The sequence below is a fragment of the Cricetulus griseus genome (genome assembly GCF_003668045.3).
Source record: "Cricetulus griseus strain 17A/GY chromosome 1 unlocalized genomic scaffold, alternate assembly CriGri-PICRH-1.0 chr1_1, whole genome shotgun sequence".
In the NCBI taxonomy this organism is placed as follows: domain Eukaryota; kingdom Metazoa; phylum Chordata; class Mammalia; order Rodentia; family Cricetidae; genus Cricetulus; species Cricetulus griseus.
This window is the reverse complement of record NW_023276807.1, coordinates 85952511-85970501: the sequence shown is the minus strand read 5'-3', so window position 1 is coordinate 85970501 and position 17991 is coordinate 85952511. Positions and strand designations below refer to the sequence as shown.

Below are 17991 nucleotides of genomic sequence, written 5' to 3'. Positions count from 1 at the left end.
CTCCCCAGTGCAGGGATGAAGAGCATGAACTACCACACCCGATTAATTTTAATATTTTTAAGCCAAAATCTGTAAGCAGACAAAACACCAAAGAACATAAAATAAAAATAAATTGTATGTGTGTATGGATGTATGCATGTATGTGTGTACAGAGCCAGATTTAAGACTTCTTTTCAAAACAAACAAAAGAGAAAAAGTTAAAAAGAAAGTCAAAGAAAAAAATCATTCATTGTGTCCTTTCAAAGGGAGTACTTAGCTTTGGGACCCCTCTTTGTACTCATTCATATTGTACCATTTGAACGCAGTGGCTCGAAGGGTTTAATGTATCCCAGTTGGTTCTGTTTATTTAGGTAGACAAACGAAGGCATGTGCAAAAAGGCTGCCCTTTACAGGTGCCCCAGCCTGCCTCTGAAAAACCAATGGGGACTCTTTATTATTGTCTTCTTTGTTGTAGGGGTTTCTTGTTTTGTTTGTTTTGTGTTTTAAGGCTGGGTCTCATGTAGTGCAGGTTGGCCTTGAACTCCTAATCCTCCTGCAACCTCACAAGTTTTGGTATTACAGAGTTGCACCACCACACCGGGGATTAGGAGTCTTTAAAGATTAGAAGATAAAACGGGCATGGTGGTGTACACCTTTAACCCGAGCCAGGGCTACACAGAGAAACCTGGTCACAAACAAACAGAAGCAAATAAATATAAAGATCAACATTAGAAGAAAGCTGGGCATGGTGACATATTCCTATAATCTTAGGACTTGGCAAGTAGAGGCAGGAGGATCAGAGGTTCAAGCTACCTGGTGTGTTCAAGGTCAGTCTGGGCTTCATGAGACACTGTCTCAAAAATACATAAACATTTTAAAGTCAGAGGCTTACAGTTAGCCTATTAGATAAATTTGTCAGAATTTAGCTTACTCTTCCTCTAACTAGTAGTAGTTACCGTAGCTGTATATTATTCACCATTTAAAGTGAAAGTGAGAAATACGTAGAAATATTATTGAGTCTAAACAGTATTAAGGCCAGTGAGTAGTAACACCCCAAATGTGAGTTTTCTAAGCAGAAATCATGTTTTTCTGACTGCTGGGATTGAACTGTGCACTTTGTGCATACCAAACACACGTTCTGCCACTGAGCCCCCATCCTCTAGGAAGCAACTCTTTTTTGTTTTAAGATTTATTTTAGATTACTCGAGGTTACTTTATGTAAATTTGTGCATGTGCGCACAATGCCTCTGAGGCTAGAAGTGTTGGCTTGTCTGGAGCTGGACTTACAGGCACTTACCAGTCACCCGACTTGGACGCTGGGTACTGAATTTGCTCTTAACTGCTGAGCCATCTCCTCAGCCTGTTCCCAGGAATCAACTTAAAGAACAAAAACAAAAATAGAAACAAAATTGCCAGGCAGTGGTGGCACAGGCCTTTAGTCTTAGCACTTGGGAGGCAGAGGCAGGCAGAGAGCCCTGTGAATTCAAGGCCAGCCTGGTCTACAAAGTTAGTTCTAGGACAGCCAGGACTGTTACACAGAGAAACCCTGTCTTGAAAAACAAAACAAAAAACAAAACCCAAACCAAACAAACAAAATAAACTCACCTCTTCATTCTTATTGTTCCGCAGCCAGTCGCCTTAACAGCAGTTTCATTCTCCCTCTGCTTTTGAATTTAAAGCCCATATTGATAAGATGGTTTGTGTGATGGCATGAATAACTCTTTAGCACCAAATGTTTACTTTTAATATATTAAATAGTCAAAATATCCCATCTTTTATTTAAGCATTGTTTCCACAGCCCTCTTCTCTCTGTTATAAAATTCTTTTCAAATTTCTTACTATTTCTGAATTTCTGTTTCTGTGTGTGTGTGTGTGTGTGTGTGTGTGTGTGTGTGTGTGCGCGCGCGCGCGCGAGTGTGCATTCCCGAGTGTATTCCTTCTTACATAGTAGTTTTTTCCATTAGCTCCCTGTGCATTTGCCATTGCAGGACCTACAGAGTTGACACTTTCATTATTTTTAGATTGCTTTATTAGACCAGTGGGAAAGCCTTTTCTATAGAAAGGTTCTCTCTCTCTCTCTCTCTCTCTCTCTCTCTCTCTCTCTCTCTCTCTCTCTCTCTCCTTTCGTTTTTCAAGGCAGGGTTTCTCTGTATAGCTTTGGAGCCTGTTCTGGAACTAGCTCTTGTAGACTAGGCTGGCCTCGAACTCACAGAGATCTGCCTGCCTCTGCCTCCCAAGTTCTGGGATTAACGGCATGTGCCACCACCACCTGGCAGTCTTCTTTGTCTTATGGACCATCTTACCTGCACAGGTTCAAAGTCCAAGCTGTAAACCTAAGACATGTTCAAAATTTGTGAGAGGTGGCAATAGGAAGAAACTTAACATCTTCATTATTTGCTTATTTTTCTATTAATCTGCTTTATGGGGTGGGGGAGGCCTACAGCCTCTTTCCTGTTGACATTATGGTAAAGTGTCTTAGACATCAAGCTTTGTTTTGCTCCATGCCAAGTGACTAGTGAGTTTTTAAGCTTTCTTTTGTGTGTGGTGACTTCCACAACCCTGTTGAGATGACTTTCCTGAGATCGTCACAGTGTGGGGAGGAGTAGCTCCTTTTGTTTTGTTTTCAACTCTTGAAATCGAGTTGGGACATCAGACCTTGTCCACTGAAGTTTTCCAGACTCACATTGTTGCATGATTAATGTCCTTGCTGAAGTCATATCAGCCTTTAACTCAAATAAAATGTCTCCTTTAGGTTAACTTGTTGAATTTTACGGGTTCTTTTACCTAGAAAATCAGAGTATAAAAACGAATGCTTCAGAGAAACCCTGTCTCAAAAAACCAAAAAACAAAACAAAGCAAGCAAACAAACAAACAAACAAAAACGAATGTTTTTTCCACTCTTCGTGATGCTGAAAATCACCAAGAAAATCAGTCATAAGCGCACACACAGCAGATTTCCTATCCCTAAGCTGTACTCTGGACCCAAATCCATCTTACAAAGTAAGATTTCCATAAAAATCTTGTGAGGAAAAAAAAAATTCCAAGAACCACAATCTTTGACCTGGTGGGAATGTTTCCTGGTTTTCCATACTTTTTGACATTTAGACATCACAAATCAGGTGTCCTTAAATCCCATTCTTTGGGGACAGGGTCACACTATGTTGCCCAGGCTGGTCTTGAACTTACTTTGTAGCCAGACTTATCTGAGACTTCTGATCCTGTTGTGTCAGCCCTCTCAGTGAGTTCAGGACTCATAGATGTGCCCAGCCTGACAAGGCTGCCTGGCTCTTCCTTCGGATTTAGAAAACAAACTGTTGCTACTTTTAAGATTTAATTTATGTTTAATTTGATGTAATTTTATGTGTGTAGGTATTTTGACTGCATGTATGTCTTCACAGTTTGTGTACATGGTGCCCGTGAAAGCCAGAAGAAAACATCAAATCCTTTTGAACTGGAGTTACAAATGGTTTTGAGCCACCCTGTGATTGCTGGGGATTGAACCCAGGTCCTCTAGAAGAGCAGCCACTGCTCCTAACCCTTACCGGTGAGCCATCTTTCCAGTTCCTCTTGTTTCATTTTACTTAATTCAAGTAAAATTAGACATTGTAGTTTGGAGTCCCTAATGTGGGCCAGCTAGGCTGTGTGGTATTGCAGTGAAGAAAGGAAGGGCATATTTCCTCTCCGGCAATCAGATTCCAGAGGGCTTTGGTGAGTTCAGAGTTTGGTAGCTGCTGTTTGGAGCAGCCACAATTAAACATTGTACAACGATGAAATGATAACAGGAAAGAATCTTAATGTGGATTTTACGTCCTTTGATTTTGTATAAAGGGAATCCCAGTTCCAACCACAAAATTCATTTGAGCAAACAGTTTTTATTTGAATTTGAGTTGAGACATCAAAACACAACAATGTTAGTTTCTCCCAGAAATCATGAATCTTATGTATTTATTAACCCTGGAAAACTTTATGATGACCATGGTCTGGAATTTTTCCTAGATTTTTATTAGACTTTTTAAGTTGTTTTCCCTTGTTCCTTTGTTTCCTTTGTGACGGGGAAGGGGGGGAGGAATATGGTAACAATGAAGTTTCACAATGGGAATGTAGCCATGTAGTCCTGCCAGCAATATTAAACAATTAACAAGTTTGCTTAAGTTTGCTTTGCCTGGTATACAGTGGGAGCTAAGGTTTTGTTTCAGTGACTGAACTTCTGTAATTTCCTGCACAAATGAAACTATTAGTGTTGGCTCCATCTCAAGTAACAAAGTGAATAAACCTATGTTTTTACAAGTAACATTGCATGGATCATGTAGTGATCATTGTGGATTATTCTGTCTTTTATTTATCAATATTTAATACATGTCTTTGGTTCTTGGGTGTATAGTAAGACATGACATCTCCCCATCCTGATGCTTATGGCCCACTTGGAGACAAACAAATCCCTTAATTGGGCAATATGCAATGTAACATAAGGAAAGTGTGGTGTGTGGAATAGCAGTAACTCAAGCCCTTGATCCAGTGGACCTGCCTGCCCTTTGGAAGTGCTGGATGGCCTTCTTGGGAATTCATCCTTTCTATAAGTTTAGAAGCCTTTTGTGTCTTAGACAAAGAATAGTTTCATCTGCAGCTACTACACAGACTCTCAGTAGGGAAGCAGTGAAAAATGGAGCAGGCATCTTGGCTCTTAGCGACACTTGCCATCCCCTTGGGAAGCAGCAACTGCACCTGTGAACAGAGTTTATAGACATGGTGTGGATATATTTTAGATTCCTGAGTCAAAAATAAATAAAGAGCCCACTGCTGGGAACCGTGAAACATCAATGAAGGTGCCATAGACCAGGGGAGTTCCTGAGAAAAGGATGAGGATGCAGCCTTTGGCAGTTACTAAAGATACTTTTCCCCCAGTTTTGCCTAGAATAGCCCTGTCTGACAGGTGGGTATACCTAGGCCTGATGTGGTATAAGTCTGAATATATTGCTGTAATTTGTAAATAATCTTCTAAATCTCTTTGTGTTAAAACTAGCAGGCAAGCTTGTACCTTTGTATTTACTGTTGTTTGTTGTTTGTTTGAAGTGGACCTAAAGCCAAGTGAACTCTAGGCAAGCACTTTCCCTCCAAGTGTGTTCTAGCCTTGGATTTAAATTCAAACACAATGCTGTGTGAGTGTGGTTTTGTTTAATGTTTTTCAGATTGTTTTGAAATGCTAACTAACATTATAATTTTTAGACCACATGTTTCTTTATTTGGAACTATGTCTAAGATAGAGTAATATAATGCATTCCTGTCTCTTAGATTTCAATTTGGGGATAAAAGTCCAAAAATCTCACAGTTGATCTGTTATTTATTTACTTTTTTTTTTTTTTTTTTTTTTTTTTTAAAGACAGGGTTTCTCTGTCTGTCCTATAACTTGCTGTGTAGACCAGGCTGGCCTCGGACTCACAGAGATTCTGCCTGCCTCCATCTGTTAATGAAAGTATTTAGTCACTTCTGTGGAGACTTAGGAAGAAAAACAACCCATGAAAACTTCCTTTTCCTGCAGAGGGCATCGTCTTTTACCCATCACTCAGTCCATGGATTAAAAAGCCCATCTAGCATAGTCCTGTGCATTACCTCTGTTGTTAATGACTTCAATATATATATGTATGTATGTATGTATATCTGTGTCAAAATGTACAAGATTGTAGCCTAACATAATGTTGTATGATGCCTGTAATCGAAACACTTAGGAAGTGGAGGTGGAGGGATCAGGAGTTCAAGGTCATCCTTAGCTACATAGTGAGTTTGAGACTATCTTGAACTATATGAACCCCTGTCTCAAAACAACAAGAAGCTGCCATGTAGGTCAGTGGTAGAACATTTGCCTAGCATGTGTGAAGTCCCAGGTTCAGTCCCAACACCACCCACCTCTGTGGTGCTGCATGCCTGTAACCCAAGTTACTTGAGAGGCTATAGGAGGACTGAGTTAAAAAAACAACCTAGGAAAGACAGCAGAGACCCTGTATCAAAATAAATAAATGAACTTTACTAAATTCATTATTTTAAATGCATGCACTTAATGTATAATCAATAAAACTTTTATTAAAGCCACCTAGATTGTAAGGTACATTGTTAAGACAATTTCGATTACTAGAATTTTTGTTTCTCCCCCCCACTCAACAGGATCTCATTGCTTCTCACTCTTTTGACTAAGATCAGGTGAGGAGACAGGGTTTTACGTTATAGCCCAGGCTGGCTTTGAACTTACAATGTAGCCGAGGCTGGCCTTTCCTTTTTAGCCTTCTGAGTGCCAGAGTAACATGTGTGAACAACCACACCTGTTTTGAAGTATGTTTTTGAATTTGTGACTTTGAATCACTTCTCTGTCTTATATACCCTTTAGCCACATACCTGAGGTCATACATACATTTAAATATGAAAGACGAATAGAACGAAGGAGGCACAGAGAAATAGGTGCTGCTTGAAATGTATGTATTGGACCTCGGAGAGCTTTTCTTCATATGCAAGACTCACTTAGAGTACCTTTAAATAATGTGCACACATTTGAATGTGGTGAATTGAAATTGTGTATTCTCCAAGGGATCCCCTCCTTGTAACTTTACTGATTATGACTCATCTTTGACACGGAGATGAGAATATAACTCTAGTCAGGCTTCTCTGTTCTTTTTATACTAGTTCTGTGGGGGTGGCGTGGGGTGGAGATGGTTCCGCAGTTAAGGGCACTGGCTCCTCTTCCAGAGGACCTAGGTTCGATTCTCAGAACCCATATGGAGGCTCACAACCATCTGTAACCCCAGTTCTTGAGGATCAGGTGCTTCTTCTGACTTCTGTGGGCACCAGGCATGTGTGAGGTGCACATTCATACGTGCAGGCAAAATACTCATAAATATATAAAATAAATTCTTTTTTTAAAAGTGTGTGTTGGGGGAATGGTCGGTGTCTAGTGTATGCCTTTGTGTGCATAGGTGCACATGCATGTGTTGGAGGCCAGAGTTCAGCACTGGATGTCCTCTATTGCACCCCCTACCACTCCCTCTACCTTTCGAGAGGATTCTGTCACTGAACTTGCTTTCTAGGCTAGATTGGCTGGTTCGTCCCCTCCCCCTAGATCTGCCTGTCCACCCCAGCACTGGGGTTTCTGACAAGCATTGCCTGGGCCTGCTGTTTATGCATGCTGGATTCAAGTTCTCGTGCTTATACTTTATCCACCCAGCCATCATCCTAGCCCCTGTTCTTTTTAAGAATGGGGAAAATGGTTTAATGTGTCTCCTAAATACATTGTTCCTCCCCCTTTTCAGTTCTCTAAATTGAATTTTGCAAGTTGAACCATAGACTTTCTAGATAGATTTGCTTAAAGGAGATGTAAATCTGTTCCATTCTTCTACCCCCTAGTTTTTTGTTTCTGTTTTTATGGAGCCATGTCCTTTCTATTACTAAACAAGTACATAGTACTGAAAACTCAATACAAGTTTATCAGGTAATGATTCCATGTAATGCAGTATTTCTTAAGTTACCCAGTGTATGTTCTGGGTAAATTTCTTTATTGTATTTAATGCTTACATTAAGTTTAAAAACACTGTTAACTTCTCATTGATAAAACTTGGACTGTGGCATCAGGCTATCAGAGTGGTAATGATCTGTGACTTAACAATTTAAGCACTCTCTGCCACCTTAACAGAACACATGTAGAATTATCCTTTGCAGGACAGCCCAGGAGTGAGACCCTGGTTTTTATGTTTTGGAAGTCCCTAGGTAACTTGAAATGCACAGAGACACTCTACAGTGTTGTCTTGATTCTTTATCCTTCCACACACCAACCTTTAAGAAAAAAAAAGAAAAATGAGTCAGGTTCTCTCTATATAGCTCTGGCTGGCCTGGAGCTCACTATGTAGACCAGGCTGGCCTTTATGTCTTGGAAGTCTGGCTGCCTCTGCCTGCCACCCTCTGAGCGCTGGGGCTTTGGCGTGCACCCACAACCACACTTTTCAAACGTGGAGAAAACCCAAAAGGGTGATACAGCTAACAGCTCTGCTCCTCGCCCTAGTTTTGCTGGTTAGGAGCCTTCTGCCATATTTGCTTTCTGCCTTCTGTCTCTTTCTCCCACTTTCTTTCCCGTATTAAGTGAAAGCTCGGACATGATGCCTCTAAGTCAGTTCCTCAGTGCAGCTCTTGACGTCAAGGACATTCTCCTGTATAACCACAACATTGTTTGCCCACCTGTGAAGATGAAGAGAGATGGACAGAGGACCCTGCTGGGATGTTAGAGGAGAGATAACTTGTTGGCACCATGCTTGTTTTTGGTGTTACCTATATCATTTCACATGGTTTCTGACTTAAGCATTGAATATTTACATGAATAAGGTTTGTTGTGGTTGTTTTTTGAGACAGGCTTTCTCTTTATCCCTGGCTCTGTAGACCAGGCTGACCTCGAACTCATAGAACTGCCTCTGCTTCCAAGAGCTGGGATTAAATAAGGTTTTTGAAGAGTTTTGTTTTGTTTTGTTGACAGGGTCTCAAGTATCCTAGACTGGACTCAAAGTTTCCATGTAGCTGAGGATGACCCTGAACTTCCTCTGCCTCTCTAGGGGTGAGATTACAGTTGTGCATCATCAGGCTTAGTTTACTAAAGTGCTGGGAGTTGAACCTGGGTCTTTGTGCATGCTAGGCAAGCACTGGATTGAGCTGCATCCTCAGTAAGATGTTTTTGTTTTGTTTTGTTTTCTGAGTTGGGGGTCTTACCATGTATCTTAGGTTGACCCTAAACTCCTGGGCTCAGGTGGCTTTTCTACCTCAGCTTACAAAATAGTAGGGGCTTTACAGGCCTGTATCACTGAACTTGGTTGTTGTTGCTTTTTCACCTTTGTTGGTCCTTTCTGCACTGATAGGCATCACTGTTGTGAGTATCACTGTAAATTGTTGGCATTCCAGCTAGCAGTATCTCACCTCTTCCGGCACAAAATAAGATGCACTTTGAATATTTATTCTTTTATGACTCGGAGAAAGGTTTGGGTAAGGAACCCTCTGTTCAGTCAGCTACTGAACTGGAAAGGAGTCCTTTATTAGTTGTGTCTTTGAAGCTGAGATGATTTACTGCTGCAGTCACCTGTGAGTGCTAACAAAGTGAGTTCCTGGAATCCTTCATGCTCCCCAGGTGGCTGTCACGTAGTGTTGTGTATTGAGCAAGTGCGCTGTGACCTCCTAAGCAGCATGCTTAGAAATGGCAGGTGACATCCTGGTACGCTGAAGCATAGCAATTCAGCCATGGGGTGTAGAGTAGAAACTAGACAGTTGGTAAATCTGATTCTAAGTTTCTGTACTTCAGATGTCCTGTTTTGTCTGTGTACACCTCTAATTGCTTTATAATGAGACTGTCAAATTACTAAACATAAAGCAAACAAAAAAGTCCAAAAGGCCCATTTTAGAATTTGTGTGTGTGTCTGTGTGTCTGTCTGTCTGTCCGTGGTGGGTACAGGTCTGAGTGCATACGTGTGGAGGCCAGAGGTTGATTCTGGGTGCCTTTCTTAGTATCGCTCTCCACTTTATTGTTCATGACAGAGTCTGTCACTGAACCTGGAGCTCAGGTACTGACCAAGCTGGCTGGCTAGCCCTGGAATCCTCTGTGCTAGGATTATAGGTACATGCCACTGTGCTGGCTTTTTCTGTGACTGCCAGGGATCCAACTCAGGCCCTCAGGCTTATGTGGCAAGCACTTTACTGACTGAGTCCCTGCTTTTTTAAGTTAGAGAAGTGAAACTATTAAGAATGAGTGAGATGGGCTGGAGATGTTAGCTCACTGGCAGAGCACTTACCTAGCAAGGTTCTGGGTTCAATTCCTGGCACCCCCTCCCAGTGTAGTAAGAATGAGTAAGGAGTGAGAGTCTCCATTAGTTTGGTTTGTGTTTTGTTACTTTTCTTCTTGCCTATTGCTGTCAGTGTCAAGTTAACTGCTTTGCTTTATATAAAAGTTTGTTTTCTTTAAACATAAATTTATGAATGGTTGGAACATAGCTCAAAGGTAGATTGCTTGTTTAGCATGCATAATGCCCTGTGGTCAATACCTAAATGTTTGTTTGTTTGTTGTTGTTTTTATTGTCATAAATAAGTAGATAAATAAGATAAAATTCCTGAACTCTCTATTGCTTCTGGAGAGGTATCTGTCCTCTGTAGTTATTGATTTGTTCATGGGATTATCAGTGCTCCTGCCACCATGCTGTTATCCAAGCTTTCCTGTTGTCAACAACATGTGTAGTCAGGTGTTTTTTTTTTACTGTGGGAAGCAGTGGAGCTGGTTACAGCCATTTTCTAGCCTGAAGCTACACCTGTATGTTTCTCTGAAGGTTTTTGGCATTAGTTTCTGGAGCTCTGGTTCAGGAGGAACTTGGGTTGGCCCTTCAAGTTCTTTGAGGTGTTTTAGAATAGTGGCCAGCATTACTTGTTGGAAGCGACCCTGGCAATGTTGAACTGGTGCCATGTCTTTTTGTGATACTGTTGTGTCTAACTATAACTTGAAGGAGGTGCTGATAACATTTCGTACTGACGTAGCAGGTTTTCCTCCCTGGCATTCAGGGGAGTTAGCCAGTACCAGGCAGCGCCCCAGCCTGTTTCTGTTCTTATTCCTCATTAATATATAAAACTTGCACTTGTTAGCTTCTTTCTAATGCCCTTTTGCAAATCATAAAACAGCAGTTGCTGTTTTTGTTCCCACTTCTCAGATACTGAAAATAATGCCCACCTCACATAAGTATTTGACCAGGGTTTTGCTCCCGTCAGCCACAGAGCCAGCAGAACACAGGCCTCCTCCTCCCTGGCTTGTCTTGTTGCTGAGTTGTGCTTTCTCCCCCATTCAGATATCCTTAGAGGACAAGAAAGTGCATTCTGAGCCCTGGTAACATCTCCATGTCTCTTCAGTGTGTCAGCATTAGGATTTAGGTGTGCCCCTGAAGCAGGCTCATCCCAGGTGTAAGCATGATCTGCTTCTTGTCTTGAAGTGGAGGGGACTTGCAGGAAGTTATGAATGCAGCCCCTGTTTTCCTTTCGCCCTTGTAACTGGTAGCACAGGTTGCTTCCTGTCAGGGAATTTTATGAATGGGTGAATGTTCATAAGCCATATTTTTTTCCTTTATAGTAAAAAGTGTAACAAAATCTCTCTCTTGGTGGATTCCAGTACTTGAGCGACTGCTTCCGGAATTGTGTGTAAAAGCAACCCTAATGACTCTTGAAGTGAAGCTGCTACAAACGGGATGACTAGAGCTTTGAAGCTTGCCCATAATTCTAGCCAGTGAGTATTTGTGGAACTTGGTAGAGGGCTCTGTAAAGACCAGAGCTTCTGCTTTTAGATTGTTTTCTCAAGATCAAGTAAAGGATACATTCGTGAGTGACCGGCCCCTTGCTTCGGAGTAACAAAAGTGAATGTTGTGTTTTGAGCTTAGTCTTAGTGACACATAAGAAGTGTGGTGTGCACACACTGAGAGATTTTATTGTTTTAGTGTCCCTGGATATGGCTTAGTGTGCATGCAACTAACTCTGCCACATAAAGAGTCCATTCTTGCTCACATGAAGTTGGCCATTGCCCTCTTGAGCTCAGTGGAAACTGGCAGCCTTCCTCCTGTAAACAACAGCCTGACATTGGGGTAGGATGTGATAGGGCCCACCTCAGAACCATGGAGGGCCTGGCTCTGCTTCTCTTCTGGCACACTCAAGCAAGTGTAGTGCTGAGCAATTGGTTAATGTCAGAAATATTGGGATAGCCCTTTAAAAGTTTTAAAGGTGCAGTACTTATCCTTGGACCATAGTCTAAACAGCAACCCAGAACAGCAAGCTAGACAGTTGTAGTTATTCATATTTTAGGAATGTACCAATGACAATGACTCAGATCCAAACCCTTGGTGTCTCCCCCATTTTCCTTCTTTTCTTGTTGTTTTGTTTTGATTTTTTTAAAGACGGTTTCTCTGTGTAGCTCTGGCTGTCCTGGAACTCACTCTGTAGACTAGGCTGGCCTCAAACTTGGAGATCCATCTGCCTCTGCCTCTGCCTCTGCCTCTGTCTCTGCCTGCTGGGATGAAAGGAGTATGCTGGTGGCTGCCACTACCATTGCCACCACCACCACCATGGGCCACTTTCATTCTTTTGATAGGGTCTCCCTTTACTGCCCAGGCTGATCTCAGACCCATGATCTTCCTGCCTCAGCCTCCTGATGTCGGAATTATAGGAGATTGATATCACACTTTGGGATCTCTTGCTTTTCACTTATTAAATAACTTCTTCAGAACAGTAGTAGTTGTTACTTCCTCTCCCATTTAAACGATGTGGGAAGATGATTTATGAGGCTCTCCCCACCATCCCTCACACTCCCCTGCCCATCAAGACCTCTGCACATTAAAATCGTATACATCGAGAAACCTGTAGACAATGAGATGGCCCATTCCCTGCTACCGAGTCTTCTGAAACATCTAGCATAAGTCTATACCCTCCAGGTAGTTAGAAAAAACTATTAACATATGACCCTGTTGCTCGTTTGCCCCTGAAAGCTATGAACAGAGGATGGACTTCATTTCTTGTGTTGCTAACTGGAGGAGACAGAAATCAGGTTTAAGAAGCAGCATTTCACTGGAGGAGAAGGAACAGGAGGAGGATCAGGTTGAAGGGCCACTGGTTAAGCTCTAACTTGTTTGAGCTGCAGTGTTGGTCCAGTCAGTCTTGCTTGCTGGCAAGAAAGAGAGGTTCAGGGCCCCCAGAACCCACATTTCTTTCCTTTTTAATTAGTTAATTTTTATTTGTGTGTATGTGTGTCTACCTGAGTTTATGTGCACCATGTGCATACCGGTATCCACAGAGGTCAGAGAGTGTTGGAGCCCCTGGAACTGGAGCCTGGGGTGGGTGCTGGGAACTGAACTCTGTATGGAAGAGCAGTAAAGGCTCCTAACCACTGAGCCGAGTCTCCAGCCCCCAAGAAAATATGTGTGTGTGTGTGTGTGTGTGTGTGTGTGTGTGTGTGTATGTATGTATATATATATATATATATATATATATATATATATTATAATTTTTTTTAAAGGAAAGGCTTGTGGTGCTTGCAGTCTGAGTGCCAGGGAAGGGAGCCAGGTGGCTCCTGGAGCTCACAGTGTAGGCCTCCTGATGAGCTCCAGGCCAGTGAGAGACCCTGGCTCAGACAAACAAGACTGAAAACAAAACCAGAAGGAGTAAACAGAAGAAGTGTTTTGATAGGTGTTGATTAACCACAGTAAACTGTGTAGACTTAATTTCTCTGCTAGAAGCCAGGACCCCCAGCTTGCTTGATTTTTGAGGCATATGTTTAGGGAATATAAATTACTGTTGATTTTCACTTATCCCTAACAAGATGTTTTAAAATCCTATCCATTAAAAAGGCAAATATAGGGCCTCAAGCCCTGGGCTCCCTCCACAGTGCCACACAAAACGGGATATGGTGGTACAGGCTTGTAATCACAGCACTAGGGAGGTAGAGGTAGGTGGATCTCAAAGTTCAAGGCACAGAGTGAATTTGAGGCCAACCTAGGCTAACAGAGACCCTTTCTCAAAAAAGAAAAAAATTTCAAAAATTATTATTTTATAAATTACTTTTAAAAAGTAGCTTTGACACACAGGAGGTACTAAAAATGCATTTACATAGTTACCATGCTCATTAAAAAATTAACAAACTCAAGTAGAATCTATAAAACAATTGACAGTGAATTCAATGAACAAAAAGCTCATTTGGAGTAAAGAAACATCTTACTGAATAATCTTACCACAACCAAAAGGACTGTTTATTATTTTGCATTTTATTTCCTATAACGGGGGAAAAAAAGTTGTGCTCTGAAAGATGAAACTGCCAGTTTTTAAATCCTTAGCGGGCTGAAAGACCAGAGGCGTAGTACACAAATCTGGCCCAGACAAAGAACAAGTCACTGCTCACCATCGTTCACTTCGTTCTCTGAGTGACAAAGAAAAGGAGCAGGTAACAGCTGCCAGCCAAAGACTCATTTCTGCAGTGAAAGTCTAACAACGTGGGACTGCTGCGGGCTGGGCGGTCTGCGTGGTGCGGGCGGGCGGGCGGGCGGGTGAGGAGGAGCTTCGTTGCTGTGAAGGGCGTGGCCATGCAGCCAGGCGCAGCCAGCCCAGTGCAGTGTGGAAAGCGACCGGCTGCCACATCTGCCCCAGCCAGCTTTAAATTTTGTTTTTTGATTTTTTTTTAGGCAAAAGAAAAAAAGAGAGAGAGAGAGAGAAAGAGAGATTCCTAAAGGGTCCAGGCTTACCATTTTATAGCAGTGAACATTTTCAGCTCTGCATGCGATTGTTAAAATTGTAAACAAATGATTCCGGGTAGAGACCGAGTAAGATAACTGCAGTGGAGCCAAATGGTGCTCCCCCTGTAATGAGTAAAGCAAATGATCTTACTGTCTGTTCCACAGTAGGACCCAAAGACTTATTTTAATCCTTCATTAAGGTATTAGCTCTTAAAAATCCGCGTTGTTGAAAAAAAATACTATTTTTGAGAGAAATGTTACAGTTGATACCATGAGATTTGAATGGTTTTACTTTCTTTTTCTCATTAAAAAAAAATAATCGATGTGAGTGCCATGGCATGTTTGTGAAGATCAGAGGACAGCCTTTAGGAGTTCAGGCTCTCTTTCTACCAGTGTGGTTTCTTGGGACTGTACTCAAGGTGTCAAGCCTATACAACAGGTGCCCTTAGCCACTGTGCAGTCTCTCAGCCCCAACACCATGTTACAGTTTTTAAGTGCTCTCATGAGTTTTCTCCTATGTAGCATTTCAGCAACAACTGCCTTGCGAAGTATTGCCTTTCTGTTTTAGAAACGAGCCCCTCTGGTTTTAGACTGTCCAGCCTGTCTAGAACCACCATGCTCCAGTATTCTCTCTGCTATGCTAGGAACCAGCACTTGCATGGCCTGGCTTCCTGGTGCTCCCTACTCACAGAGCAGTCCACCTTAGAGCTTGCTACCAAGTGGCAGCTTCTTGGTTAAATTTTGACTTTTTGTTTTGTTTTGTTTTTTGTTTTTCGAGACAGGGTTTCTTTGTGTAGCTTTGGAGCCTATCCTGGCACTCTGGAGACCAGGCTGGCCTCAAACTTACAGAGATGCGCCTGCCTCTGCCTCCCGAGTGCTGGGATTAAAGGCATGCGCCACCAACGCCCGGTGTAAACTTTGACTTTAATAATAGATTAAAATAGGGTCCGTGTCACTTCTTAGAGTGAATAGTAAGAACCATCAAAGGTTTTTATATTTATTTTTAGTCTTAGTGATAGAATCTAGGACCCACTGAGCAAGTTCTCTACTACTGAGCTACATTCATACTACCTGCTCTCTTTAAAAAGTTTTTTTTTTTTTTAACATTTAATTTTATGTATATGGGTCTTTTGCCTGCATATATGTCTGTGCACCAGGTGCGTGGCATGCCTGGTACTTGCAAAAGCCAGAAGAGGTTGTAGGATCCCCTAGAACTGGAGTTATAAACAGTTGTGTGTTACTATGTGATTGCTGGGACTCAAACTCTTGTCTTGTGCAAGCACAGTAAGTATTCTTAACCACTGAGCCATCTCTTCAGTCTGATTTATTTCATTTTAAATTATGTGTGTTTGTATGTGCATGTGTGCATGCATGTGTGAAGAGAAATTACAGTAAAGTGCTGTGGTGGGTCCACTCCCTCAAATCAGGCCTGCATGCCCTTTCTTGTAAAGGACTCCTTTAGTGGAGGTTGCAGTTCTTGTCCTGGGAGCTTGTGGAGAGACCAGATCCAAGGAAAATGGCCCTAGTACTAAGTGTTCTGTTTCAAAACTTCGGAGGCTACCTAGAAGAAACCCTTTCTTGCTTAGTGTTGTGGTCTAATTCTTTGCACTTGGGAAGCTGAGGCAGGAGGATCTTGAGTTTGAGGTCAGTTTGGGCCACCTAATGGGCTCTAGACTAGTGACTGCGGGAACTGACCTGCAGCTGAGCCTAACCTTGAACTCCTGAACCGGCCTTGACCTCTTGTGAGTGCTGTGATTCCAGGCATGTTCTGCCACTGCCAGCCTTCCATATTTTAACTAAGAAACTCATGTTTCTCATGCTGTTATCAAACTTCTGATACTGGCCTTTAACTTCTGGGAATGTGTGTTCAAAGAACTAATGTCAAAGAACTAAGCAGCGTAGTTTGTGGCAGTTCAGGAGCTCTGGTGAGCCTCTCTATATGTGCCACTGATCACTTGGGTGGTCTCCAAGGTACACTGACTTGCTAGAGAATGAGGTCAGATAATTACAGGTTCCATTGTACAAGAGACCGATTTGCCAGTACCTCACAGAACACCACATAGTCCCACCCTGTGTTTCTTGGTAGATCTTCCAGAGCAGAACAAACAGCACTGTGTACAAGTTCAGTCAGTGAAGTACACGGCATGACACATTCATATAGACACACAGGCAGGTAGACTGTGTGTCTCAAAGGCCGTCTAGCATTCAGGAGAACAGATGAAGGAGGAAGCTTGTTGTGTGCTTAGAGGAAGAAAGATTTTAGTTTAGAAACCAGCGTTGAGTCTCCTAACCTCTTGGTTTGTGCTCTGCAGCCATTCCCTCACATTTCCGCTTTCAGCTCCTTGACCAGCAGACTCCTCAGTAGAACTCAGTTATATAATCCAGTGACTTTTACCCTCACCAAGTTCTCCAGGGCTTAAGAACTTGACGTAGTGCTTTGGGGTTTGCTTAAAAAACAAAAGCAAAACCCCCAGATAGTCTTTGACAGTGGTCTCTGCTATCATGTATCTCACTGGCTTCTAATCAGAACAGAGACAGAAACAATATTATAACAGATATATATATATATATATATATATATATATAAATGTATATATATGATTATATATATATATATAATATATATATGAACTCTGCTAAAGAGATTTTAAAGTTCCTGCCTCCATTTACCAAATTTACCCTCAGATATCCTTTATTTCATTTTAGTAAAAAAAAAAAAAAGGACCAAAATAGAATTACAATAAAATATTTTTGTAAAGATTTATTTTTAATTTTATGTAAATGGGTATTTTGCTGGCATGTATGTCTGGGTACCACCTGCATGCAGTTCCAGCAGAGGCAAGAAAAGGGTGTGAGATTACAGACAGTTGTGAGACACCAAGTGGGGTGCTGAGAATCAAGCTCCCATCCTCTGCAAAAGGAATAAGCGGTTTGAATAAGAGCAGCTTCATAGGCTCGTATGTTTGAATACTTTGTCACCAAAGAGTAAAACTGTTTGAAAGGATTAGAAGGAGTAGGAAGTGTGGCCTTGTTGAAGGAAGTGTGTGGCTGGGGGTGGGATTTGAGATTTCAAGAAGTTCATGCCAGGCCCAATCCCTTGCTCTGCCTGTAGATCAAGTTGTAGCTGTCAGCTACTTCCGAAGCATCATGTCTGCCTACACACTGCTATGCTCCTCACCATGGTGATAACGGACTAAATCTCTGAAACTGTAAGCAAGCCCACAATTAAATGCTTTTCTTTGTAAGAGTTGCCTTGGTCATGGTGGCTCTTCACAGAGGTAGAACAGCAACTAAGATAAAGGGTAAGAACACAGTCACCTCAGTATGGTCAGTATTTCCTGAATTTCATCTCCACCTCTTTTTGCATGTTTGTTTATTCCTTATGGCAAATCATTTCTTTCTGTGCCTGGAAACACAGCCACCAGCAGCCTGCCCTGTAGCGTCTGTCACTCAAATGCCCTCTGTGTACCAAGTTAAAAAATGATGGGCAAGGAACTTGTGAGCAACATGGGCAAATGCCTATTCCTTGTTGGTTACTCACGCAGGGCTAGGTCAGCAGTTCTCAAACTGTGGGTCGTGACCCCTTGGGGGTCAAATATCAGATATCCTGCATATCACATATTTACAATTACAATTCATAACAGTAGCAAAATTATAGTTATGAAGTCACACTGAGATGGTTTTATGGTTGGGGATGACCACAACATGAGGGATTGTATTAAAGGACTGCAGCATTAGGAAGGTTGAGAACTAT

The 17991-nt window shown here is 41.9% G+C and overlaps 1 protein-coding gene across 2 annotated transcripts in view; it reads left to right on the top strand.

Moving 5' to 3' along the window:
- Sertad2 (SERTA domain containing 2) overlaps positions 1-17991 on the top strand; it is a 113395-nt gene that overhangs the window by 5982 nt on the left and 89422 nt on the right. The window contains exons 2-3 of one of the 2 annotated variants that reach the window (XM_027388061.2): positions 3378-3523; positions 11138-11251. The exons of the other annotated variant lie outside the window; for it this stretch is intronic. Coding sequence (XP_027243862.1) covers positions 11214-11251 — 38 coding nt within the window. The 5' untranslated portion in view covers positions 3378-3523; positions 11138-11213. The remainder of the gene's footprint in view (positions 1-3377; positions 3524-11137; positions 11252-17991) is intronic. 2 annotated transcript variants of the gene reach the window in all.